We start from the raw sequence: 24463 nt of genomic DNA, 5'->3' as shown, positions 1-24463 counted from the left end.
ATGATGGTGACCTGTTTAGTATAGTCTGTGACAATATCCGGTATGAGGTTCTTGAGGCATGCATGAAGGCCGAAAACAAATACGCAGACAAACACAAACGATTTTGTCATCATAAGGAGTGCACGCGTCGCACAAATAGTGTAAGGAATAAAAATCGTAATTATTTTATTTCAAATTAAATAAAGGAAAGTTAAGAAAACTACGAGAACAAAGGTTCTGCGGTAAGTTGCACTGTATTTGAGATTTTTTTATGTTAGGTAGAAGGTAATGTTACCAAAGTATCAATGAGTACATGAATCTTTATTCCTTCTTTGTGTTGACTCATCTCAATGCACAGCAAAGTAGATTTTTTTAGTTTTATTAATAGTCAGACGACCAGCATTGCTGCGTATCACCATCGCAATTTCAACCTTTGTAGAGAAATGAAATTAGGACATGGAAATAGTACTAATTAAATTACGTCCGTGTTTGGAATATTATAAACATAAATTTCGTTCTTTCCTCGCACGTATAAAATCAAGGTGATGTAAATACACAAAGTTAAACAAAGGCATCTAAGTACGTAAATAGAACGAGTTACGACGGAATTAACTCCAAATTATACCTAAAAATATTTTATATTATATCTTTGTTTAAGGTAGTTGTAAATATTTCATTCCTCATATTGAAGATTTGCATATTATCTTATGTAAATCGTATGTCGTTATACCGATTAAATTGAAAATTCTGAAATAGAATCTTTTATTTCCCAAGACGTTACATAAAATGTACACATACCTATATTTAGTATAATTTTTCCTTAATCATTTGAAAAGTTGGTACAAGTACTGCAAAAATGTATACTTAATAATTTGCGAATCAGAACCGGCAGTGTTTAGAAGAAAATTTCGTGTAGGTAATTACTAATTTTCTTAACATTTTTATTCCTTATAGTCTCAAGGTCTTATTATGATAAATTTTTTGTTGGAGGATAATAATTTAAAATAATACCTTATTGTCCGATATCCTGGAAAAATATAAAAATAAGTACTTACTTACTTCCTTTGTTAATTTTGGGCGATGTTTGCTTGAAGATTATTTTTGTACTAAGTCTAATGAATTGATAAGTATGTCTGTATTGATAATATAATATAATTACATCCAGCTCATTCGAGTGACATCTGCCGTATTGGACATAATAGATACATTAATATATTAGCCCCTAAATACCTATTATATATTGTTTGTTTTTAATTAAAATATTTTGTGCAATACATTGTGATTTTTAAACTTAGCACAAATAATGTTTATTTCAGCTTAAGTAAATAGGAGTATTTACAACGAGTGGTAGTACTAGTGTCAATTTGGCTACAGCACTGTATCCCATCGATAATATTGTTTAGTAGCCAGTAAGAAATCAACCGTTACCGTAAATCAATAGACAGGCAGCCAAGGACATCCACTACTTACAACGGCATTAGTCGTAATTGGTCCCTTCGAACGTTGAACGTTCAAACATATTTACAAAATTAATTATTTGTGCCATTTACGTAAATCTGAACCTTACTACCGTCGTCGGATCCAAAAATATATAGATGCAGACTGCTAATCTATGTTTAAATATGGGAACTTAGCTGAAAATCATTTCTGTTTAACAACATATAGCTGGTAAACCACGTACAGAATTTATATTCCAATATCAAACCTTAAAGAATTTCTTATTTTGTGGAAATGAATATTATACAGATCTATTAATTTTTATTATTGTTTGTTTGCTTGTGCAGGGTGCGAAGATGAAGTGTTTGGTGTTCCTGCTATGTGCGGTGGCGGCCAGCGCCAGCGCCGTCTCGTTCTTCGACCTCGTCAAGGAGGAATGGGTCGCGTTCAAGGTGAGTTCTTGATATCACGTGACATGCGCTCACGCTGCTCAACCGATGATTAAACTTGTGTTATTTTTGTACCAAAGATTGATAGAATGAACTCAATCACATCATTGTATTCCGTTATGTGCTAGACCTCTAATAATTAAATAAAGTACACCTGGGTAGGATACCACTGTTACAGAGACTAATCGAAGTCATCAAAATGATGTACATGATTATTGTGTTCGGAAGGGCAACGATAACACCATCACACATTACGTATTAGTTTCTTCACGTTAAAATGCTGAGTAGGTCGACGCAATTATGGCAACCGTCGAGAATGCCCACGCGACTCGTTTCAACGGCAATTTCATTCTAGTTTTACTGTTGGCAGTTTGGATATTTTAATCTGGTTTGACCGTGCTAAAAAATGAGGCTTTATACATAAATTAGTATTCTTATGCTCAAAATTAGTATATGTTTGTAGAATCATGTGATCGCCCCACCTTGTTGCTGAATGTACCGCTATACCGCATCGGGTCCAAATGGCTTTGTTACAAAAAAGAATGTTCAACGCTCGGCGTCGTTTCCATTATGATTCATGAAGTAGGAAAACAATACGCACTTACAGCACAGTCCAATGAGCATATAAACATTCCGTATCAGCAAATATTACCAAAAGCTGAATAATAACTGGCACTTCGATTATTATTGTTATTTCGGCTACTTAGATACGATGTTCCTTAATTCAACGCCAATCTAAGTAGACGAAGGTGGGTTTTATGAACTTTCAGGAATTATCTTTATAATTAAATATGCCGTGCACTTAGATATTTATATTAAATAAAAAATCATCAATATCGGCTCACCCAGTCAAAAGTTTTGAGGTAACATAAAAAAAAATACAGTTGAATAATTTGAGAACCTCTTCCTTTTTTGAAGTCAATTAAAAATAACTATCATTTTATTGCTCAGCAATGTGATCCGTCTCATTGTTCTACAAATCGGAACGTAAAAATATTTATAAGTTTATTTGTTACATTTGTACACAAATATTTGAAACTCGATAAAGAAGTTTGTTTTGTTTCGAAATATGTGACATCCGCTATTTAATCTACATTACCAGACAAACAAACTGAACCAGTATAAGCATTATTATCAAAATATAAACAATATTATGCTGATCGATAATTTCTGTCGTCAGATACATTATTTTGTTTAATCAGGTTTTTAGTTTAAATCTATTGTCATAATTGCGATTGAAACATAACATAGAATAAATATCGAAAATAAAAAATTGCCGCTAATAATTTTTAACAAGATCACAATTAAAACTGAAAGTATTTTCACTCCACGTTAATACTGCACTAATTACAAAGCCTATATTATAGTTCATCCGTAATTATGTTTATATTTGACATTAACATGCGATAGTCTCCTATAATTGAACAAGCACGTCACATTTTTAGTTTTTAATAATGATACACTATTGTTTTTATTATATGTCGCGTATCCTTTGTTGGAGGTCCTTATAAATAAATAAATATTAAAATTGATGTCAACCATATAATTACTATTTATTTATTTGCGTAGAATAATACCACTGCAGAATCAGGTTCAGGATTATTAAATGTACTTAATTATTTGTATTAATTATGAAACCAGTCTACATCATTTAAAGTCGAGTAGTTGAAGGTCACTAGTTGTTTGTTAGTTTTTTATGTTGTTTGTATACATTTGTTTGATTTGCATTAAATGGTAAATAAGTTGACTTTTTTTTGTCACAGTGTGAATGACCGTGACCTCTAGTAGAATGAATTTTGTTGTATTTATAATAAAACTATAACTTGTTGATCTGATTTGAAAATATTACCAATTAAATAATGCCCAAGTTATAATTAAAGTACTTATGGGTATTAATATAATATAATAATAGTATCAGCCCTGTATTAAATACTGTCCCACTGCTGGACACGGGCCTCCTCTACTACTAAGGCTGCTTCGAGCTTAGTCCACCACGGTGGCCTAGTGCGGATCGGTAGATTTTACACATTCTCAAAATTCCTATAGAGAACTTTTCAGGTATGCAGGTTTCCTCACTACGTTTTCCTTTACCGTTAAAACAAGCTATAATTCCCAAATAATACGTAATTTTAGTAAAGTCAGGAGTGTGTGCCTTAGAAATTTGAACCTGCGAACATTAATATCGTATCTAGTATGTCGACAGTCCGTTTTACACCCAATAGGGGACCGGACAAATTTTCAGAAGGTGTTTTAAATTGATCATTGTGGATATAAATAGCCAAGAAAAATAGTATTTTGCACAAATAAAGCTTAAAAAGTACATAAAACCATGCCTAAATGTTAAATAGCTATAATTCCCGCGCAAACGATACATTATGTCATTTCGTCTTGTGTGACGTCATACGTGGATAAAGCAACTTGACAAGTCTTGTCATTTGAACAGTGATTCAATAATGCCAGATTAGGGTTATTTACCCTAGATTTAGGGTAAAACTGAATCAGCAGGGTATTTTTTTATGGTAATTTTTGGGGGTAATTCAACGAGTTAAGGTATTAAAGCTATTGTTTCACGGTATTGTAATAAATATTGAGCTTAGAGAAAGATGTTTCCTACAAAAATTGTAGGCCATGAAACAATTATAATTTTTTATTCAATACAATTTTCGTGTACAGCTAGTTGTTCCTAATAAAATGAGATAATTAAATTAATAATTATTGAAGTGGAAGTGAAGAAAGAAGTGGCGTCTGCATAGATAAGGATATAGAAAAAAAGTACCGAATTATTTATGATTGGTTTAAGGGTAAAATTTTAAATTCCAATAATCCTGGGGTAAAGAGAAATTATGATCTGGCAACACTGCATAGACCGTGTTAATCTCAGGCAATCTCAGGTTACTGTGTAACAACCAGAATTCTATATAAATAAATATTCTATTCCATATCATGTGGCAGCTAAAACATAAATAAATACATCTCATAACCATAACCTCCCTGGGTGTACAAATGATTTAATTAATTGAAATATTCATCGATTTATTTTAAACCGAAACACTATTTTTTAATTACTTACATCAAAGTGATCCTCACAAGTTCGTCTTGCTAACTGCTACCACTTTATTCGTATATCTGCTTTTCGTGGTACATCAATAAATAATTTGTTTGGTAGATATAGAAGTATTATTACATTCAGGTACGACGCACCAACGATATTTTTTGCGGTCCATTATGATTAACGATTAAACAATCTGTAAACGTTAAGTTGGAAGATAGTAACAACGTCCCGTATAAATTAATATTAATTATTAGAGCAGTTCTGTGTCAAAAAACACCTTTAAAGCATTAAAATAACACAACGCGGTATGACATCCAGATGACGTCTGTTTGTTTACATTTTACCCACGTGTGACGTCATGCGCCGTGATTGGTGTTTCATTTGCCGTAAAGAACAGACTAAAAATATTATAATTATTATATTTTATTTACTGATTTAAAAATACAAATCACAACTCTTTTACAAAAACAAATATGAGATAATATTTTTAATATTACAAACTTTACTTTAAACTGAATTTCAGATTTTTTGGTAATACCTGTCCGGTCCCCTATTAGGCTATCACCACTTCTATTCCTTATGGGTACTATTTATTATTATAAAAATTGCTAATTCAGGCTAATATTTTGGCCACGATTTAACCGATGTACTGGGATTGATAAACTTTTATATGGGGATAGCTAGAACAGACGACGTACTGTTTATAGAATATAGAATAAAATAACACGAGCTTAGTTATGCCACTTACAAACGTTTATTTATATAAAGAAGCTCCTAGTCGCTACTGGCCTTTTGTGAGGTAATTTACACTCCATCGAATAAATGAAGACAATTTTCGTTTACTGGCGCCCTTTCTGGGAAGCGTAAACTCGACATGATTTAATGTCGATATTTTTCAATTCAATAAATAGTCCCTTGGCGTATGATCTCCCCCTGCGTTCAATTATATGTGTAATTGGCTTTTTATGGCCCAGACTAAACAATGGTCATATTATTAAATATGGAGAAAAATTATAGTCAACTAGTGAAGCAAATTGTGTGCTCATGGACATTTGACGTAAATATTGTTTTTAGAAAATAACTACTGATAGATACAGGGAGCTGACGAGGTAATACACTTCAGTCTGATCGAAAAGATTAAAGACAAGAAAAGAAAAACTTTAGGATGTTATTTATCTCATTGTTATGTATGAAAGTGTGTGTTGTGTGACTGGTCTACAACAATGTTGATAGACAGAAGATCTGCTAATCAAGCGTTGGAACAGGGACTTTAACTGGGCGTATCAGCAGGAACTTTACCATCTAATCCCTACCCTACTATAAAATTCACCTACTATAAACATATTATTATGATCAGATGCAACACGACAAGAAGTACGATAGCGAGGTGGAGGACCGGTTCCGCATGAAGATCTACGCGGAGAACAAGCACAAGATCGCGAAGCACAACCAGCTGTACGAGCAGGGACTCGTCTCGTACAAGCTCGGCCCGAACAAGTACACCGACATGCTGCACCACGAGTTCATACAGGCCATGAACGGGTACAACAGGACCGCGAAGTGAGTACCATCCAATAAATGTACTAACAAGATCTCACAATTTATTGAGCAAGAATTTATACATGCGTTTACACTTGCGCCAAAAGTCGTGCAAGCTTCTATATTTGCAGAAGTCAACGTGCCATGATTGTTAAACTAAAAAAAAACAAACTAAAAGTAGCTTGCGGATATCAACTTCTGCTAGTTTACCTGATATGAGTATAGTGTAGAGTGTAGACAAATATAATGACAACTTTGGAGATGATACGTTCCTTGACGGTCAGAATTGTCTGCTGTACTGATTACTGGGTGTTCAGCTCCTAATCCTCACGCCTTATGGTGTATTTTCCACCACATTTACACTATATTTGTGTATTATGTGATTTTCCGTTGCTCTCTGCGCGGTCCCAAGGTCCAACAAGCCGAACTGATTTTGCGGCGTGGCAAGCCCTAAGGAGTCTGTTGCACCATATTTTCTGTGGTCAGCAATTTTATCAGTAACAATATAGTCACAATGCCGTGCTATTGTGGAAAAAAATAATTAATTAACTATTATTGTGAATAATTTATTTATCAGGCATTTAATTGAGAACGCGCGTAATAATTATGCGGAAAATGTAACTACTATATATTTAATTTGTGGCAGTGGATATGTTATACGCAAATAATAATGAAACATGCAAATCTGTACTTTATTTGCCTTGCCACTGAATTCATTCTAACATGATTTGCAATTATTGCTCGCTTTGACGCTAATGACTCGTCAAACAAAGAAATTATTTTTGCTTAAAATATGTATAATATTGTGATTCACAATATGACGCGAGTGCTAAACTCGCCTGATCATACAATGCACTAAATTGTTCTCTCTACATGGCAATAGGACTATATACCTACATGTCTCTGTAAAAAAGTGGGAAATGTAATAACTGTATTTTAACTCGAAAAATACATAATATGATTGATCGATATAAGCTTGCGTCCTATCATGTTTTCGTACGAATTAAATGTATGAACCATTGTTCGCGTATTTTCTCAACTGCCTATTGTATCAGATATGAAGGTGTCGACTGTCGGTTTCAAATTATAACTTTATTTTGGTAATGAGATGGTGCCGATTATAGTTTTACAACTAAATTCCACTGCTAATATGTAAAGCTGAAGAGTTTGTTTGTTTGAACGCGCTAATCTCAGAAACTACTGAACAGATTTTGATTTTTTTTGCACTAATAGGAAGCTAAATTACTCCTGAGTGTAATAGGCTACTTTATATCCCGGGAAAATATAAAGCGGGACCTTTATCCCGGAAAAAACTTATTCACGCGGGCGGAGCAGCGAACAGAAGCTTGTGTAAAGTACATCGATAACATTCAGATGCAATGAAATCACCGCGGCGGAACAAATTAAAAAAAAATATTAAAACCATTTACCAAGTAATTGTAAACGCAATCGCGCGAAGTGTGACCGATTGTTGTTTTATTAAATTATTGATTAACTTAGGGACACGTACTTGGACGTGTTATCGGGGCTTGACCCCCGCATATACGCTATTAAAAAGGCTTTCACCCTCTCTGGTTTACCCAGTAATAACCAGAAAAGACATTACTATTATCTATAAAAACAGTGTTTTTCTGCTTGCTATTACAATGGGTTTGTCGCGGCTATCATTTGCATACAACTATAATCGGATAACGTATTATTACAAAATGTTTATACAACAGACGCGCTCGGTGCTCTGTAATGTACTAGGCTAGACTTACTCACCGCTAATATTTAGTTATATAATTAGTATTACGTACCTACAGGATTGTAGTTTATTTTAAATATTCAGCTTTAAAATTGTTAGTTATTTTTTGTATCATAAAACCTTCCACCGAGCAACTGGAGGAAGTCGTTTCTGTCGAATAAGGAAAATTGTATCTTTTTTGCTTCGGAAAAACAAACTAGTTGACCGGTATTGAAATTTGTATTCGTAATCAGTTATGACTAGGGGTTCTATTACAATGATTAATGTTGACGCGACTGTTAGACATTGAAATAAAACAATTATTCGGATTTTTTTGCGGTTTTTAAATGATGATTTTTCTGTCGACGTTTCGAAGACTTCGCAGTCTTCATGGTCACTGAGCGGACTGAGGTGTTGGTCATCCGAAAATGCAGTCACAATATCCCTACATTTTACAATTTAGATTTTTTTTCCGTATATTTTCAATCACATTTATCACGTTTCGTGACCCGGACTAGGAGCCCCCCTACTTTATTCTTAGAAGATAGAGGTATAAACTGACTTTCCTTTATTGTATGTCTGTCTGTTTGTACTGTGTAGACACAACAAGGGTCTTTACGGCAAGAAGCACGACGTCCGCGGCGCCACGTTCATCCCGCCGGCGCACGTGAAGTACCCCGACCACGTCGACTGGACCAAGAAGGGCGCCGTCACCGAGGTCAAGGACCAGGGCAAGTGCGGCTCCTGCTGGGCCTTCAGCACCGTGAGTATACCGTCTACACCAAATATCCGCCCGGATAGCCACCGCTGTGCATAAGATGCTGAAACCCGCCGCAGCTGTCCACGAAAGTTTAGCGTTCTGGGATCAGTCTGTGTATATTACCGAATATACACAGACTGATCCCAGTCTGTGTATATTCAATACGGTTCAAATGGGACGCCATTTGAACCGTCAAATGGGCCGGCATAATTGTGGCTCCTGGCGAAGGCTACGCATCTCCCATCAGTAGAATTCTATCTGGACTGGTATATGTGTTCCAAAGTGAAGCCAAGTGTATTCGTCAGCCTCTTTTAACCAGTTTAGTCTAACTTTATTTTCTTTGCCCTGAGGCATCAGATAATAGTACCTATCGGAATCGCCAGTAAAAAACTTGATATCCGTAAACCGCAACCTATTGTGCTTGGCTAGTTCACACAGTGCACGCCGCTGCTCCGTAGAAATGACGTATCGCGGGAAATACCCAGAGGATAGTAATTTAAAAAATCACACATCGGTGCGTGTAATAAATACGTACTATTGCTAAATTCTATTGAAACATATTCTACACAAATATTCTGCTAAAATTATGATGTGGGAATTTAATGTTCAGTATTTTTAAATATATCGTAAAAAATAGATTTCCTTGTCGATTAACATTTACCTACAGGAAAGTAATTCAACTAAATTATGCAGATAGATCTAATCGAGCAAAAAGTGAATTTTAACAAAAACAACTTGGATTACCATTTCCATATGTCTGGTCGCTGGCACATGTATCTAGTGGATGTGCGCGATTTTTTCTGTACACGCCTCTGCTTCGTGAAAATATCCTTCCGCAGCTTAACTTTTAATAGTTTCTTATTATAATTTTACTCTTTGGATTTAATGGTGAAATAATCGAAAACATAAAGACAGAGATTATAAATACTGACCGCTGGGTAGTTAGTAGTTACCACCGCCTTATTAATCAGCGGCTAATAACAAGTTTTATTCCTTCAAACTTGCTTCCTTGTTATTTATGATTTCTATTGTATAAAGAAAAGAAAAAGAAAACACATTATGTGTCACAGTTACAACATATACTTACCAATATCAGATAGTAAGAGTGTATAGAATATATAATAGAAAAAAACATTTATTGGCACAATATACTGGAACGCACACAAACATTGACAAGATACAAAAATACAGAGAGGTTTCGGGCAACGTGCATCCCATAATACTGCCGAAAAGGTGCCAGTTCAGCACTAATTCCCGGCAAAGTGTGCCTGGCGCTGGTTTTCAACTAGAATCTTCACCTACTAGAATTAATGGAATAATTAATTATTGAGAGTGGTAAATCAATACAACCTGTATGAGATCGAGCGCTAACAATTACCTCGTGTAGGTAGGTAATCGAATTATCGCTGTCACGCGAACGTCGATGTCTGCCGTCGTAGCATGTCGGCGGAATGTTCGACTGGACTCTGACTACATACAGGTCACTGAACATATAAAATGGATTATAAAGTTTATTATTATCGAAGACATTCATATCGAAGTGGATTTTATGCCGAGAAACTGGATGCCTTAAAAAAGAATGTAAAGCGGGCTCTTTAATTATCATTTGATACTTATTTTGCTATTTTTATCTTCTCACCGAGACCCGAATGGGAATAGCCAGTCGTTCTGTAAAGTTTCTCTATGCAAGATATTGTATTGGATCGTGAGTCGACGGAGCGCTATTCTTTTGACCCACACGTAGAGATGGGTGTTACAAGTTTAAAGTGTGGCACGAAAAGTCCTTTAAAGAGTTACAAAATTAACCTAGCAATATAAGGGTCCAAACATCGTCGCGCCTGACGGCCGCTAAACAAGTATTTTCATCTACCAGCCCTTTGTTTTGCCCCTTTTTTGGAATAAGTTATTGTGCAATAATGTAACAGATACACTTGGTTTTAATACACTAAAACTTAAGGTGGTAGCTCAAGGTCCATTTTCATACATTTTGTTTCACCTTTAATCTGGGTAACTAAACAAGTATTGGCAAGTAAAGAATTTAAATTCACGTCTAGTTAGTGATTAGTTCTCGCAGTTGAAAGAAAAATGTAAAAATAATTAATAATCATGGATATTTCTGCCTTTAAAATTTCGTCATATTAAATTTTAAATGCCGAAATACCACTTGAGCTACCACCTTAAAGGTCATATTTATTTACAAAACGAAATCTTTTCTAAATATAGATACTTATTTAAAAATATCGCTTTTCGTTTTAAATGTTAATTTAGAATTTAATTATCTCTGTAGTGTAATTATAGTTTTGATTAGAAGACATTCTGAGGAGGCTAAATCTATTAATAATGTTTGATGGCTGTCATGCTTAATACATAATATCTATATTAGTTGACATGCACGAACTGATACTCCAAGATAATAATATTATTTCTGACGACCAAAGAGTTTTAAGATTATAGAGCGGATATTGAAAAGATTGTCATACAAGAATTTTGTGCTCATGCGATGTTTACTCAATCTACAGTGGAATAAAAAAAAATGTAAAGTAATTCATATTTTTTAATGCACATACAAGCATATTATATTTTGTAAATATGTTATTTTTGTTTCACGGGCATTTCATATTATACAACGACTTATTATCAATGGATACTAACTTTTGGAGCACAAAATTGATATCGATGTCATTTCTATAACTAACTATATTGTTTAATGTCTTTGCTGGCGAGTTTTTTTGTTGTTTATACTTAACAACTTTTTGCTTTTCTATTTTTAAATCTGACCGATGTACAAGATACACTGGCATCATATTGCATGTCACTTGACTATATATTAAATTAATAAATCTTCTTAACGAGATCGGACACAAGGCATTAAAATTGTAATATTATAACAAAAAATAGTACAAAAAGTAATAAGTAGGCGTTTGATCTTTCTAATAATTTAATTGCACTTATTTAAATATATTATAATCACAACATAATTACGTATTATAATAAGAATTAATAAAAAAAATTAGGGTAGTGGGTACACAAGTATCTATATTATCTATTATCTACATACACATAGGTCCAAATCTTTCGAATCATTAATATTTATCGTCTAACTATCCTTTGCCTGTGCTTCACACTGACACAGGCCCCGCAGCTTGCAACACATAGAATGATCTATACGTTGTTTTAGACCATTGCCATTCTGAGCAGGAGTTACATGTAAAGGATTCATGTAAATTTTGTCAATCAATGTCTATCCCTCGGAAGAGTGCTTTTTTCTGGATGAAAGGTTCCATATTATGTACTTTTGTGGCCTCCATAATGTATATGTATATGCAGTGACCTGATTAATGGTTTGAATAGTAATGACGTGAAGATGTAGTAACAAATATACACTCATTTTTTAAATATTAGTTAGGAAACTTAGTGAGCCACTTGGCTTCCTCTTCTTTGCAGTGGAAGGGGCGTGAGCATTTCTATTTTAGGCAGCAGATACGTTTTAGACGGTACTACAGTGTGACACTAGGCTAGTAAGTGTAAAAATATTTTTTTTATCATTAGACGGGCGCTCTGGAAGGCCAGCACTTCCGCAAGTCCGGATACCTGGTGTCGCTGTCGGAGCAGAACCTGATCGACTGCTCGTCGACGTACGGCAACAACGGCTGCAACGGCGGCCTCATGGACAACGCCTTCAAGTACATCAAGGACAACGGCGGCATCGACACGGAGAAGACCTACCCGTACGAGGGTGTCGACGACAAGTGCAGGTACCACACGATACATCAACTCGTACGCAGCGTGCTGCTCCTTCACATCACTAGTGTTGAAAACTGCTCGTATGACTGTTATCAGTTTTAAATTAGCATAACAGGCTCAGAAATACATCTGGTGCTGCACGAAATAATTATAGATAACCGGTTAATCGCATTTTATTCACATACATAATTATACATTCAATTCGATTTTTAGATTGTGGCTCCATCGTTGGCTAATTATACATTAGTCCTTTTGTTCAAACTCCTCAATACCTACAAAACATCAAATACAAAATAAGATAGTTGAAAATTATTTATTTCAGGAGAGACTTACTAATAGCTAGATATTTTTAGCAGTTTATTTTCTCTCATCGGCACACCAAATTTAAATCACTACAAATAAAAGTGAACTTCAACCAAAAAAATAAAATAGTTTAGTGTGTTTAAGTGTATGACGAGTGTGCTTGTCCCAGGTACAACCCGAAGAACTCTGGCGCTGAAGACGTGGGCTTCGTGGACATCCCCTCAGGTGACGAGGAGAAGCTGATGCAGGCGGTGGCCACCGTGGGCCCCGTGTCCGTCGCCATCGACGCCTCGCAGAACAGCTTCCAGTTCTACTCGGGCGGCGTCTACTACGACACGGAGTGCTCCTCCACTGACCTCGACCACGGCGTAAGTACCGCAGGCTCCGCGATACTACTTGCACGCCAGGGACCAACTGGCTGGCCTGATAGTCTGATAAAACTCACCAAACTAAAACACATACCGTTGCTTACATAATGTTATATAGAGGATAGCAATATGGCGACCTTAAAAACGATTGCTGTAGTTATACCACGCATTATTACCTCACCGTTTATATTGTAAAGAAATACTTAAGGTGTTACAGAAGCGTCATCAGAAGTGATGAAGACAAAACAAAATGGTTTAATATCTACAATAATAAATGAATCTTGTGCAAATTCAGAACCAGTATATAAATAAGCTATGAACAGTGGTTTTTGTCCTTTTACCTCAGTCTGTGATTTTAAAATGTATTGCTGGGAATTGGTTTTCCAACAACGGAGGCCAAGTAGTTTGTTGCTAGTACGTCAAACTATGAACAGGACGATTATGTGAGAGGTACCTATTTAACACTTTGCAAATCATCGTGTCAGTGGGTCGCACGTAGTCTCTTATCAGCGGTCGCCGTGACCTGTGTGTGTCGCCACCCTGATACCGAGCCGCCAACTCGATTACTTATGACATCTTAATTTATTTTCTGACTTGGCAAAGTTACTACACTGGGTCTCGGTAAATTCAGTGTAGTTCGAATGTAATGTCCATTAATGACCTAACTATTTATTGTTATAGGTGCGAAGTATAGCTATTGGCTTGGGGCAACTTTTACAATAGCTCTCCCAATATGTACCTAAATTATAACACTAAGTAGATATGTGTGCAACGGTGAGTATTGAGTGGCGGTATTAATATTCAGCATGTATTGTGCAGGTGCTGGTGGTGGGGTACGGCACGGACGAGGCCGGCGGCGACTACTGGCTCGTGAAGAACTCGTGGAGCCGCACGTGGGGCGAGCTCGGATACATCAAGATGGCGCGCAACCGCGACAACCACTGCGGCATCGCCACCGACGCCTCCTACCCGCTCGTCTAACCTGCTACACCCGCAACACGCGCAACACGCCGCAACATGCCGCAACATGCCGCAACACCCGCGGCACCATTACACTCGCTTCACGATCGGACCGCACATCTCAATTTAAACAACGGAGCCCGAAATCGCATTTTATTCCCTCACGCACACGCGTGACAGGAACAACAAATGTTTTGGGTCTCGATTTTCGAACTGGTTGTACGAAAATATTCAATATCTAAGTTCTAAGGAAATAATTGATGTGTTGACGTGGTTTCAGTATTAGATACTCACGCGCACCGAGTACGACTCGTACACACGATGTGCGGCGGCGAGTGTCGCCTGTAGCTTCCAATGTTTATAAGCCAGTTCAGTGCCTCTGGTATTTATGTACAGAATCCATGACGTTTGTGCACCATTGTAATTGTTTTGTAATCATTCCATCAGTGGACGCGTTCCATGTAATATAAGTTAGTGTAAGCGAAGTGCATTAAGGACAGAATCAGATGTGGTTGGCGCAAGCGCGACAATCATTATTGTGATATTATTGTAATTAGTTTCAAGTATCGTTCTCATTTATAATAAATATATTTTATAAAACTCTGTGTTTATATTTGTGAATCCTATAACAGGTCATTTTGACGTTTCGTTACTAAACGACAACAACATGCTCTCCTGATAGTACGCTTTACAATAAATTACTCTTACCATGGATGTGAAATTAAAAAGTGTATCAAAGATTACAACAAAAAATATTACACGCCCTAATTCCCCTACTACGTGTCTCTTCAGTACATTTCGCGTCTACTAAGAAACTATCGAAACAGCAACTTACAATCAGAAAGACACTCACGCACATGTATACCTATTAACCCTTAACTATAGTGAAAAATATCACAAAATAAAAAAAAGTTTTTTTGGGAAAACAAACACACATCCCACTGTACTCAGCACACATGTACATTGTCTATTTACATAGTACGAACGTACATCCACGAATGTTAAACCGTTATCGAAATGGTTAAAAATGTTATGGCCAACGCTGCAAGTTATAGTAAAATATCATAATATAATATTTAAACCATTTGCATGTTTCCGCAAATGATAAGTACTTAATGTTAGGTTGGGGAAAAGGTTTTTTGCATATTATATTATGAAAACTCGAGAATTCTTTCAAAGTTTATTTACATTTAATAACAGTATATTTAAATGCCAGTTTGTTCGATGACCTTCTGCTATCTATTAAGAAGTGCCATGATGCCGTTGGTGTATGAATTTTAGCTGTAATGTTTGCGAAGCACTACTTATACCATTTTAAACTAATTCATTCCTTATTGACAGGATGTAAATTATTATTAAGCCATCTTTACCCGAGAGTAAAAAGGGTGTGCGGCACCCCGCGCCGGCGCTACAACCTGCGGACTTAGCTGATCGTCTCAAACATATTTATTGAAAAATAACAATCCAGCCCGCTCGATCTTAGAGAGGGCACTAATGGAGCTAGAAGGCGTTCCAGTTTCCAACTTGAACTTTACCATCAACCTTTTATATAACTATATCAATAATAGCTTTTGCCCGCGGCTCCGCCCGCGTTATAAAGTTTTTCAGGCTAAAGTTTTCCGGTATAAAAGTAGTAGTTTCTCGGGAGCCTATGTTCTTCCCAGGGTCTCAAACTGTCTCCATACCAAATTTCATCTTAATACGTTGGGTAGTTTTTGAGTTTAACACGTTCAGGCAGACAGATGCAGCGGGGGACTTTGTTTTATAATATAGTTAGCAAATTCTTCTAGAAGACCGGGAGGCGTAGTTTAGCTGCAACTGTAACGTAGGATTATATCCTCTTTGGTTTAAAATGGCCAGCTCGCGCTGACCATTGCGTCGTCGATATATTTGTTTTAGCTGTCATTAATTAATTGTTGGATCGGACGGACGTTCACAATCTTTTCGCTAGCTATTTTTGTGTTCTTGATTATTTGTTTATTTGATTCAAATTATTCTCTTTTGTAAATAAGTACAGTTTTTGTTATGAGTAATAATTACTATTTTAGTTTATGTTAATTTTTCTAATAAATAAATGTAAAAACCCTAAATTCAGAAGTGGGATTGTGCCACATTCTGACGCCATTTTCTAAGACGTGTATAAAATTAAAATTCTTTGTTTTTAATCCCTACTTTCTTGTTTGTTCGCCATGCCGAATATTAAAATTAAAAGTGGAGCTAGGAGTCGTGAACGTTCTTCCGTTTCGAGAATTGAGCAACAGCTTGAATCTGTAATTTCTAGATTAAATGCGTTTGAACAAAATGATTCCAGGATTCACAATGCAGATAAAACTAGTGTGTGTGTGCTGAGGTGACTTCGCGTGCACTGCAGCTACCCGTGGGACAAACCGCACGCTCGCTTACACCACCGATGCCGTGCGAGCCTGACGGACCTAGGGTTGGAGGTTCACTACCAGCACCGCCTAGCAATGTATCCCGCGCATGTAGCGTGGATGCGTGCGTCGCCTTCCACCACCGAAGGTGTTATGAATGAGGTGACAAATAAGCTAGTAACAGTTATCAAGGCGCTTAACCCGGTAAGATCCAACCATATATTTATTTCGAATTTTTACCCATCCTTACATGATTTTAATGTGTTGTGTAATGAGGTAGAACATCTGCAAAATATTAACCGATGGGACGACCGTGAATAGCACGTATAGGGCATTGTCTAAAGGGTGATGCTTGTGTCTGGCTTAATAAGTGGACAATTAATGATCGCCTTTGGTCTAATTTCAAGCGAGAGTTGCAATCATTATGCCCGTGTCGAGTGGATATTACAAATATTCTTTTTGATCTTCTAAAGACCGATTCAGATGAGTATTCCACATATGCTGAATATGCTAGACGTTCGTTACTGCGTTTAAGAATTGTTCGGGGTTAAGTGAGGAACTAATTTCTGCGAATATAGTGCGTGACATAACCGAGCCTCACATCCGGTCAGCTGCTATGAATACGAATTTATTACCTTGTGATATAGTTAGCTTTTTATCAGTTTTATATTAAACCTTATTCGAATGCACAGATCAAATCACGTCCTAATAATAAGCCTAACAATAAAAACTATTCGCACAAAAAAGATAATTCAGGTGCTAAGTCAAAATGTTTTACTTGTGGGGAGTTTGGACATAAACAGACCACTTGCTCTAAACGTTTTAAACAAAATAACGAATCTGATAAAAATCAGTCGTCAACTTCGAAGCGGTTTTATACAGATAGCTTAGTATTAAGGTCTGAACCGTGTGGTTTTTGCAAAAAGATAGGTCATAAGGTTGAAGATTGTTTCGCAAAACAGCGTATTGAATCACGCGGAAAATGTAATGTAAATTTTTGACGCGAAGCTGTAAATGAATACAAGTTTAATGATATTGCAACTGCAGTGGTACAAGGGGTTCCTGTAGATATTCTTATAGACAGTGGTTCTCAAATCTCTTTAATAACGGAATCAGTAACCAAACATTTTCAGTGAACCCAAACTCCTTTTTGTACATTGCGTGGTATTGGAAGTGAACATATTGAGTCTAGCTTTTCTACCACATTAACTGTTGCATTTCCTGAGATTACACTTGAAGTAGATTTCCATGTGGTGCCCGATCAATATTTCAGTATTCCTGTAATACTGGTACTTAATAGAGAGAGTGTGGTCTATACCTGAATGCGAGGTGCTCAAAGTTTAACGCGATCCAAGACAGTTTTTGATGTACGATTGAGTGTGCATCAATTCAATATTAATACTCCTGTTATTGGTATTGAGAGGGAGTATTTGCTCTGTGTAATTAATGAATTTACTAATTTTCTCGTTACTGGTACAGCCATTACTACCGTTACCACTGGATCAATGCATATTCGACTGCACAATAAAACACCCATAGTCTATAGACCATACAAAATATCCTATCATGAGAAAATACGAGTCTGAGAGATAGTTAAAAATTTGCTCGACAAAAGGATAATTAGAGAATCGAAATCTGAGTTCTCTAGTCCCATTCTTCTTGTGAAGAAGAAAGACGGTAGTGAAAGAATATGTGTGGACTTCCGTGCATTAAATGCAAATATTGTTAAATATCGCTATCCGTTACCACTTATTGAAGACCATATAGATCGTTTTTGGGCAAGGCCGTCTATTTTACTAGCCTTGACATGGCTACAGGCTTTCATCGAATTAAAATGAATAGCGATTCAATTCAATATACGGGCTTCGTAACGTCTGAAGGGCATTACGAGTATCTGAAAATGCCATAATATGGACTTTCCAACGTCCCTGTCGTATACCAACGTATTATAAGTAATACTCTACGACCTAATCATTTCTTATGTTTACGCAGAATGAGCTCGCAGTGTCTTGCAAGTCTAGCAGCCGGTCTTTTGGGTTCCGATTTAATTAAATGTAGAACTGGATCCCAGGCTTGTGCAAGCTTCCAACCATTTTCCCTATTGAACTCTACGACCTTTTATTGAATCTGGTAAGGTGCTTGTATATATCGATGATGTATTAGTGCCAAGTATGACGGTCGAGGAAGGTTTGCAAACTCTCAAAGAGGTATTGAGGACTACTGCAGGTTTTTCCAATAATTCTTAAGAAGTGTACTTTTATTACGAAGGAGATTAAATATTTGAGTTGTACAATAAGTTTTGGTCAGGTAAAGCCGAGCGCGTATAAAATCGAAGCTCTAGTTAAATCTTGTATGCCTAACAATGTTAAGAAGGTGAGACAATTTTTAGGTCTTGCTGGAGATACATACCTGGATATTCATTGCGAACGGGATGTATCGCTAATCTATTCCGCAAAGGTGTGCAGTACCAATGGAGGTGGAAACTGCCCATTTAACAAACATTTATATGTTCTAGGTATCATCGACAGCCCCTTTTGCAGGGAATGTCTGTCGGATGACGAAACAGCCTCCCATGTTATCCTGGAATGCGGAGGTGTAGCTGCACAGCGGGCTGAAATCCTCGCTACACCGGGGTCACTCCGAGAAGCCTGTGGAGGAACCAGAACGATCCTGCGCTTCTGGAAGGAGTGGGGCTGGCTAGACCCAGAGCCGGCATTTCGCGCACAACGGCCCGATCTACTAAGCGCTAAGTGTATTTCGAGTATCCCGAGGGCTCTACTCATAGTGTAATGCATCCTGAGGGCTCTGCATTTGTGGTACGCTCCGCACCCAAGGGGCGGCGGATGTAGTACTGATAACGCACCCTGAGGGCTCTGCGTTTGTTGGGTGTACATCCCGAGGGCTCTGTACATCCATATTTACTAGTAACCTGAGGGCTCTGCTAGTGTAGTTCTGAGATAACCTGAGGGCTCTGTCTCTTACTTTGCGTTTCTTGAATTGTATATCCTGAGGGCTCTGTACATCCATATTTACTAGTAACCTGAGGGCTCTGCTAGTGTAGTTCTGAGATAACCTGAGGGCTCTGTCTCTTACTTTGCGTTTCTTGAATTGTATATCCTGAGGGCTCTGTACATTCATATTTACTAGTAACCTGAGGGCTCTGCTAGTGTAGTTCTGAGATAACCTGAGGGCTCTGTCTCTTACTTTGCGTTTCTTGAATTGTATATCCTGAGGGCTCTGTACATTCATATTTACTAGTAACCTGAGGGCTCTGCTAGTGTAGTTCTGAGATAACCTGAGGGCTCTGTCTCTTACTTTGCGTTTCTTGAATTGTATATCCTGAGGGCTCTGTACATTCATATTTACTAGTAACCTGAGGGCTCTGCTAGTGTAGTTCTGAGATAACCTGAGGGCTCTGTCTCTTACTTTGCGTTTCTTGAATTGTATATCCTGAGGGCTCTGTACATTCATATTTACTAGTAACCTGAGGGCTCTGCTAGTTTAGTTTTGAGATAACCTGAGGGCTCTGTCTCTTACTTTTTAACCATTTATTGACTGACTTCACTAATATATAAAAATGTGTTTTAAAGGTGATGAGGATGAGATCGAAGATCACAGAACGAGTGGAAGCAACGTTGAAAGTTCGTTGCAAGAAGTTGGGTTCATGTTGACAAGTTGCAGCGGTCATCCAGCCCAAGCCACAATACGGGCGAGGACGCACCTTCTTCAGGAGAGGCCGAGTTAGCAAATTCTTCTAGAAGACCGGGAGGCGTAGTTTAGCTGCAACTGTAACGTAGGATTATATCCTCTTTGGTTTAAAATGGCCAGCTCGCGCTGACCATTGCGTCGTCGATATATTTGTTTTAGCTGTCATTAATTAATTGTTGGATCGGACGGACGTTCACAATCTTTTCGCTAGCTATTTTTGTGTTCTTGATTATTTGTTTATTTGATTCAAATTATTCTCTTTTGTAAATAAGTACAGTTTTTGTTATGAGTAATAATTACTATTTTAGTTTATGTTAATTTTTCTAATAAATAAATGTAAAAACCCTAAATATATATTTTTTAGAACTTTTTAAGAGGAACAATCCCGTCATACATCATTGTTGCATAACTTTAACCGTTTACGCAGCGCACGCAACGGAAGCTCTCAAAACTAATAATTTTTCCCCGTTTTTGCAACATGTTTCATTACTGCTCCGCTCCTATTGGGTATAGCGTGATGATATATAGCCTATAGTATTCCACGAACAAAAGGCTATCCAACGCAAAAATATTTTTTCAGTTTGGACCGGTAGTTCCTGAGATTAGCCATTACTGCTCCGCTCCTATTGAGTATAGCGTGATGATATATAGCCTATAGTACTCCACGAACAAAGGGCTATCCAACGCAAAAAGATTTTTTCAGTTTGGACCGGTAGTTCCTGAGATTAGCCATTACTGCTCCGCTCCTATTGGGTATAGCGTGATGATATATAACCTATAGCACTCCACGAACAAAGGGCTATCCAACGCAAAAAGAATTTTTCAGTTTGGACCAGTAGTTCCTGAGATTAGCCATTACTGCTCCGCTCCTATTGGGTATAGCGTGATGATATATAGCCTATAGCACTCCACGAACAAAGGGCTATCCAACGCAAAAAGATTTTTTCAGTTTTGACCGGTAGTTCCTGAGATTAGCCATTACTGCTCCGCTCCTATTGAGTATAGCGTGATGATATATAGCCTATAGCACTCCACGAACAAAGGGCTATCCAACGCAAAAAGAATTTTTCAGTTTGGACCGGTAGTTCCTGAATTAGCGCGTTCAAACAAACAAACAAACAAACAAACAAACAAACTCTTCAGCTTTATATAATAGTATAGATATAGATTAAGACGGCTCTCTGACTAAATATAATAAAATATTTTATAAAATGATTTATTTTTGCTTCATTCATTCTTGGTAAACAAAAATTAATGATGTCACTCATCGGCCGTCGCTGGTTTTTAACCACCAGAGGCACACATTTATACCCGCCTTTAAGTCTCTACGTATTTTAATAACATAGATCTCAGAATGCATTACCTATTCATAAAAACATATAAACGTAACATGTATTTTTCGTCATTATATTGTTTAAGAGATATGTTTTAAGATTAAATACAAAATTGTGTAAATGTATTCGGAATTTTCACACAATTTAAAAGGTCATAACAGTAACATGAATTATTAATTTATCATACAATCTCTCACAACAGATTTATAAATTGAATTTTAAAGATTATATATGGATTATAATCTATAAAAAAATATTTTTTGTGCATATTAAAATCACGAATTGGTAAAAAAGATCCGTACATATATTATAAAGCTCAATAATCTCTAAGATTGTAGTTGTAAGTATTTAAAGTATTTTTTTTGTTTTGCTTTTCCTTACGTATAAAATATATCTAATCGAAACCAAGACAAAACATATCATTCTTATTATTTTATTTTGAGTTCTCTGCTGCATCTTCGAAGTTCACGGCTAGACAAGTATAGTATCTTGAAGTCATATTGAACTCAACACAAAAATCATCATTACTTACTCCTTTTGGTTTTGAGGAGTTCCGCTCTGCATATTCAGTCCAAGGTCCTATACCAATGATATCACAATGGGACCGCACCCAAGCTGTACAAAATATATAACCAATAGAATTGTTTAAATCTAACCAAAGATGTATCACTACGTTAGAAATCTGACCACCGTATACTATAAAAATATTGTTGAATCAATATTTTTTTACTCCGTATAGATAATCTTTCCTCCTGCGAACTACAAATGCGATTAACCTCTCTCATTGTTTAAGTTCTAAGTATAATATGCAACTCACGCTATTTCCTATTACCATTGCGGACGTTTCCTTGTTTTATTGTGTTAACAGGATTGTCATTGCAGTCTATTTGAGCTTACCGTAAATGAAAACATCGTAAGGACCTGTTCTGTATATTGTAGAGATCTCCTTAAATTACTAAGGGAACTGTAAATGATATAACGTGTCTTTTGCAGAGAGGAACAAGCCCAGTAGGAAAACGTACTTATATTACATAGGATTTATAATGTTGTTAAAACGACACATTAATTACTTACTTACTACCATAAACACACTTTTATGATAAAAAAATTAGTGACTGTAGATTGCTAACGTTTAACAACAAATTAAATCCTAAAAATATCGTTAAACAATAAATCATTTAACACCAACAATATAATATAAGTATAATAACCACAAAGAAAAAATAGGAATTACTTATTGTGAAATACGGCCCTGCTTTACAAAGGCTTCAGCTAAATACGACGCGCATCTGTGACTAGCGGCTGCCTGCGCGTCTCACCGCAGTGGTTGCGTATGGTATTTTTCCACGGTGTTTAGTTACATCGCACTTGCTTTAGTAACTTGGTTAGTTAGTGAATGACATTTAAGATTGATCCTAGATCGAAACGTTGTGTCGTAACTTATTTCAAACGGTGATGTTACCAGTCTGATTTTCGTAAACTTACTTCTCCCTCCTTTGAACTATGTATTTAATTAAGTACATAATTAAGTATATTCAGAAGCGTCCATTGGTATAGTCGAAATTTCCAAGAAAAAAACAAAAATTGTATAATACATAACAAACACCTGCAAATGTTGTTTTCATGGACGTTGAACGTTATACGAAATGCGACTGTGCGAGCATGACAAACCGATACTAATATTAACAACATTTTAATCCACATAATGTTAAAAGTAAAATTATTGTTTTGGTTTGTAGTGGTTTTTGAAGTCGGTTCTATTTATAGTTAAAAAGTTTTTATTTGTTGCTGTTTACTTTGTTCATGATTGAATGGTAAAAAACAATACATAGATTTACGATCACCGCAATCGCGGGGCCTTTCCTGTTAGATATTAAATAGTTCTATTGTCTATCTTTGACGATCTTCATCAAATCCTAATAAGTATATTATGCAGTACAAAAACCTTCATTGAAAAATATAAATTTAAATAGCAATAATCCCGTCCAAATCGGATTATTAAGATAATTGTGGCCATACTAACTTACATACGGATCGAATACAGAACCTCCTTTTTTAAAGTCAGTTAAAAACTAAATAATACATAACTGGGATTATGGCCAGCAAATACCCTTTCCGTATAAAGCGCATCAGAGCTTTAAAGCTGTCATTTCATGCCGATTTCCTTGGCTTTCAAACCCCTCTCGAGTCACTACCAACTTATGCACATAATTATGACAAAGTGATTACCATTGTAAGTCGTATAAAACTGTATACTTCTTCAATCGAAGTATAGGTATAAGTTATTGTAGTATACTAGCTTTTGCACGCGGCTTCACCCGCGTGAAGGAATTTTCCGGATATCCCCGTCCCGCTAAAAAAAATCCGATTTAATTATACTTATGGCTGACTATTTTGGTCGCATTTATAATACTAGGATTTGGTATTTTCAGGTTGACTTCCAACAAAAATTAAATTAACTGGTAATATCAGTCATCACGCTCATCTTGAATAAAATTTTCGTCCAATATACTTAATGAATAGAATTAAGTTCGGTGAATCTCTACAATGTAAGTTAGCTCTTTGCCTACCCTTGAATAAAGGCGTGAGCTCATATTATGGTTATTGCATTAATTTTTAAGAACAATAATTCAGCTTCGTCAAATTTTACTAGAAACCCATCTCTTCTACTGCTTATATTATGCAAGCAGCGAAATATCTCATTAAAATTATCTGTATTCATGTTTAACAAG

At 36.4% G+C, this 24463-nt stretch overlaps 1 protein-coding gene across 2 annotated transcripts; it reads left to right on the top strand.

The window, feature by feature from the left end:
• Window positions 1–21: 21 nt before the first annotated feature.
• Window positions 22–14917, top strand: LOC115450023 (cathepsin L). 2 transcript variants are annotated; one of them, XM_030177929.2, is made up of 7 exons: window positions 22–221; window positions 1764–1868; window positions 6275–6477; window positions 8783–8945; window positions 12492–12697; window positions 13159–13357; window positions 14177–14917. In XM_030177929.2, exons 2-7 carry the CDS (start codon window positions 1773–1775, stop codon window positions 14336–14338), a joined length of 1029 nt encoding a protein of 342 aa, XP_030033789.1. In that variant the 5' UTR covers window positions 22–221; window positions 1764–1772; the 3' UTR covers window positions 14339–14917. The 2 variants fall into 2 exon arrangements, with proteins under 2 accessions (XP_030033789.1, XP_030033788.2); XM_030177928.2 differs by having other exon boundaries at window positions 76–140.
• The last annotated feature ends 9546 nt before the right edge of the window (window positions 14918–24463 follow it).

The sequence above is a fragment of the Manduca sexta genome, chromosome 19, assembly GCF_014839805.1.
Source record: "Manduca sexta isolate Smith_Timp_Sample1 chromosome 19, JHU_Msex_v1.0, whole genome shotgun sequence".
In the NCBI taxonomy this organism is placed as follows: Eukaryota; Metazoa; Arthropoda; class Insecta; order Lepidoptera; family Sphingidae; genus Manduca; species Manduca sexta.
The sequence above is the reverse complement of the archived record's forward strand: the minus strand, read 5'-3'. Positions and strand labels throughout refer to the sequence as shown.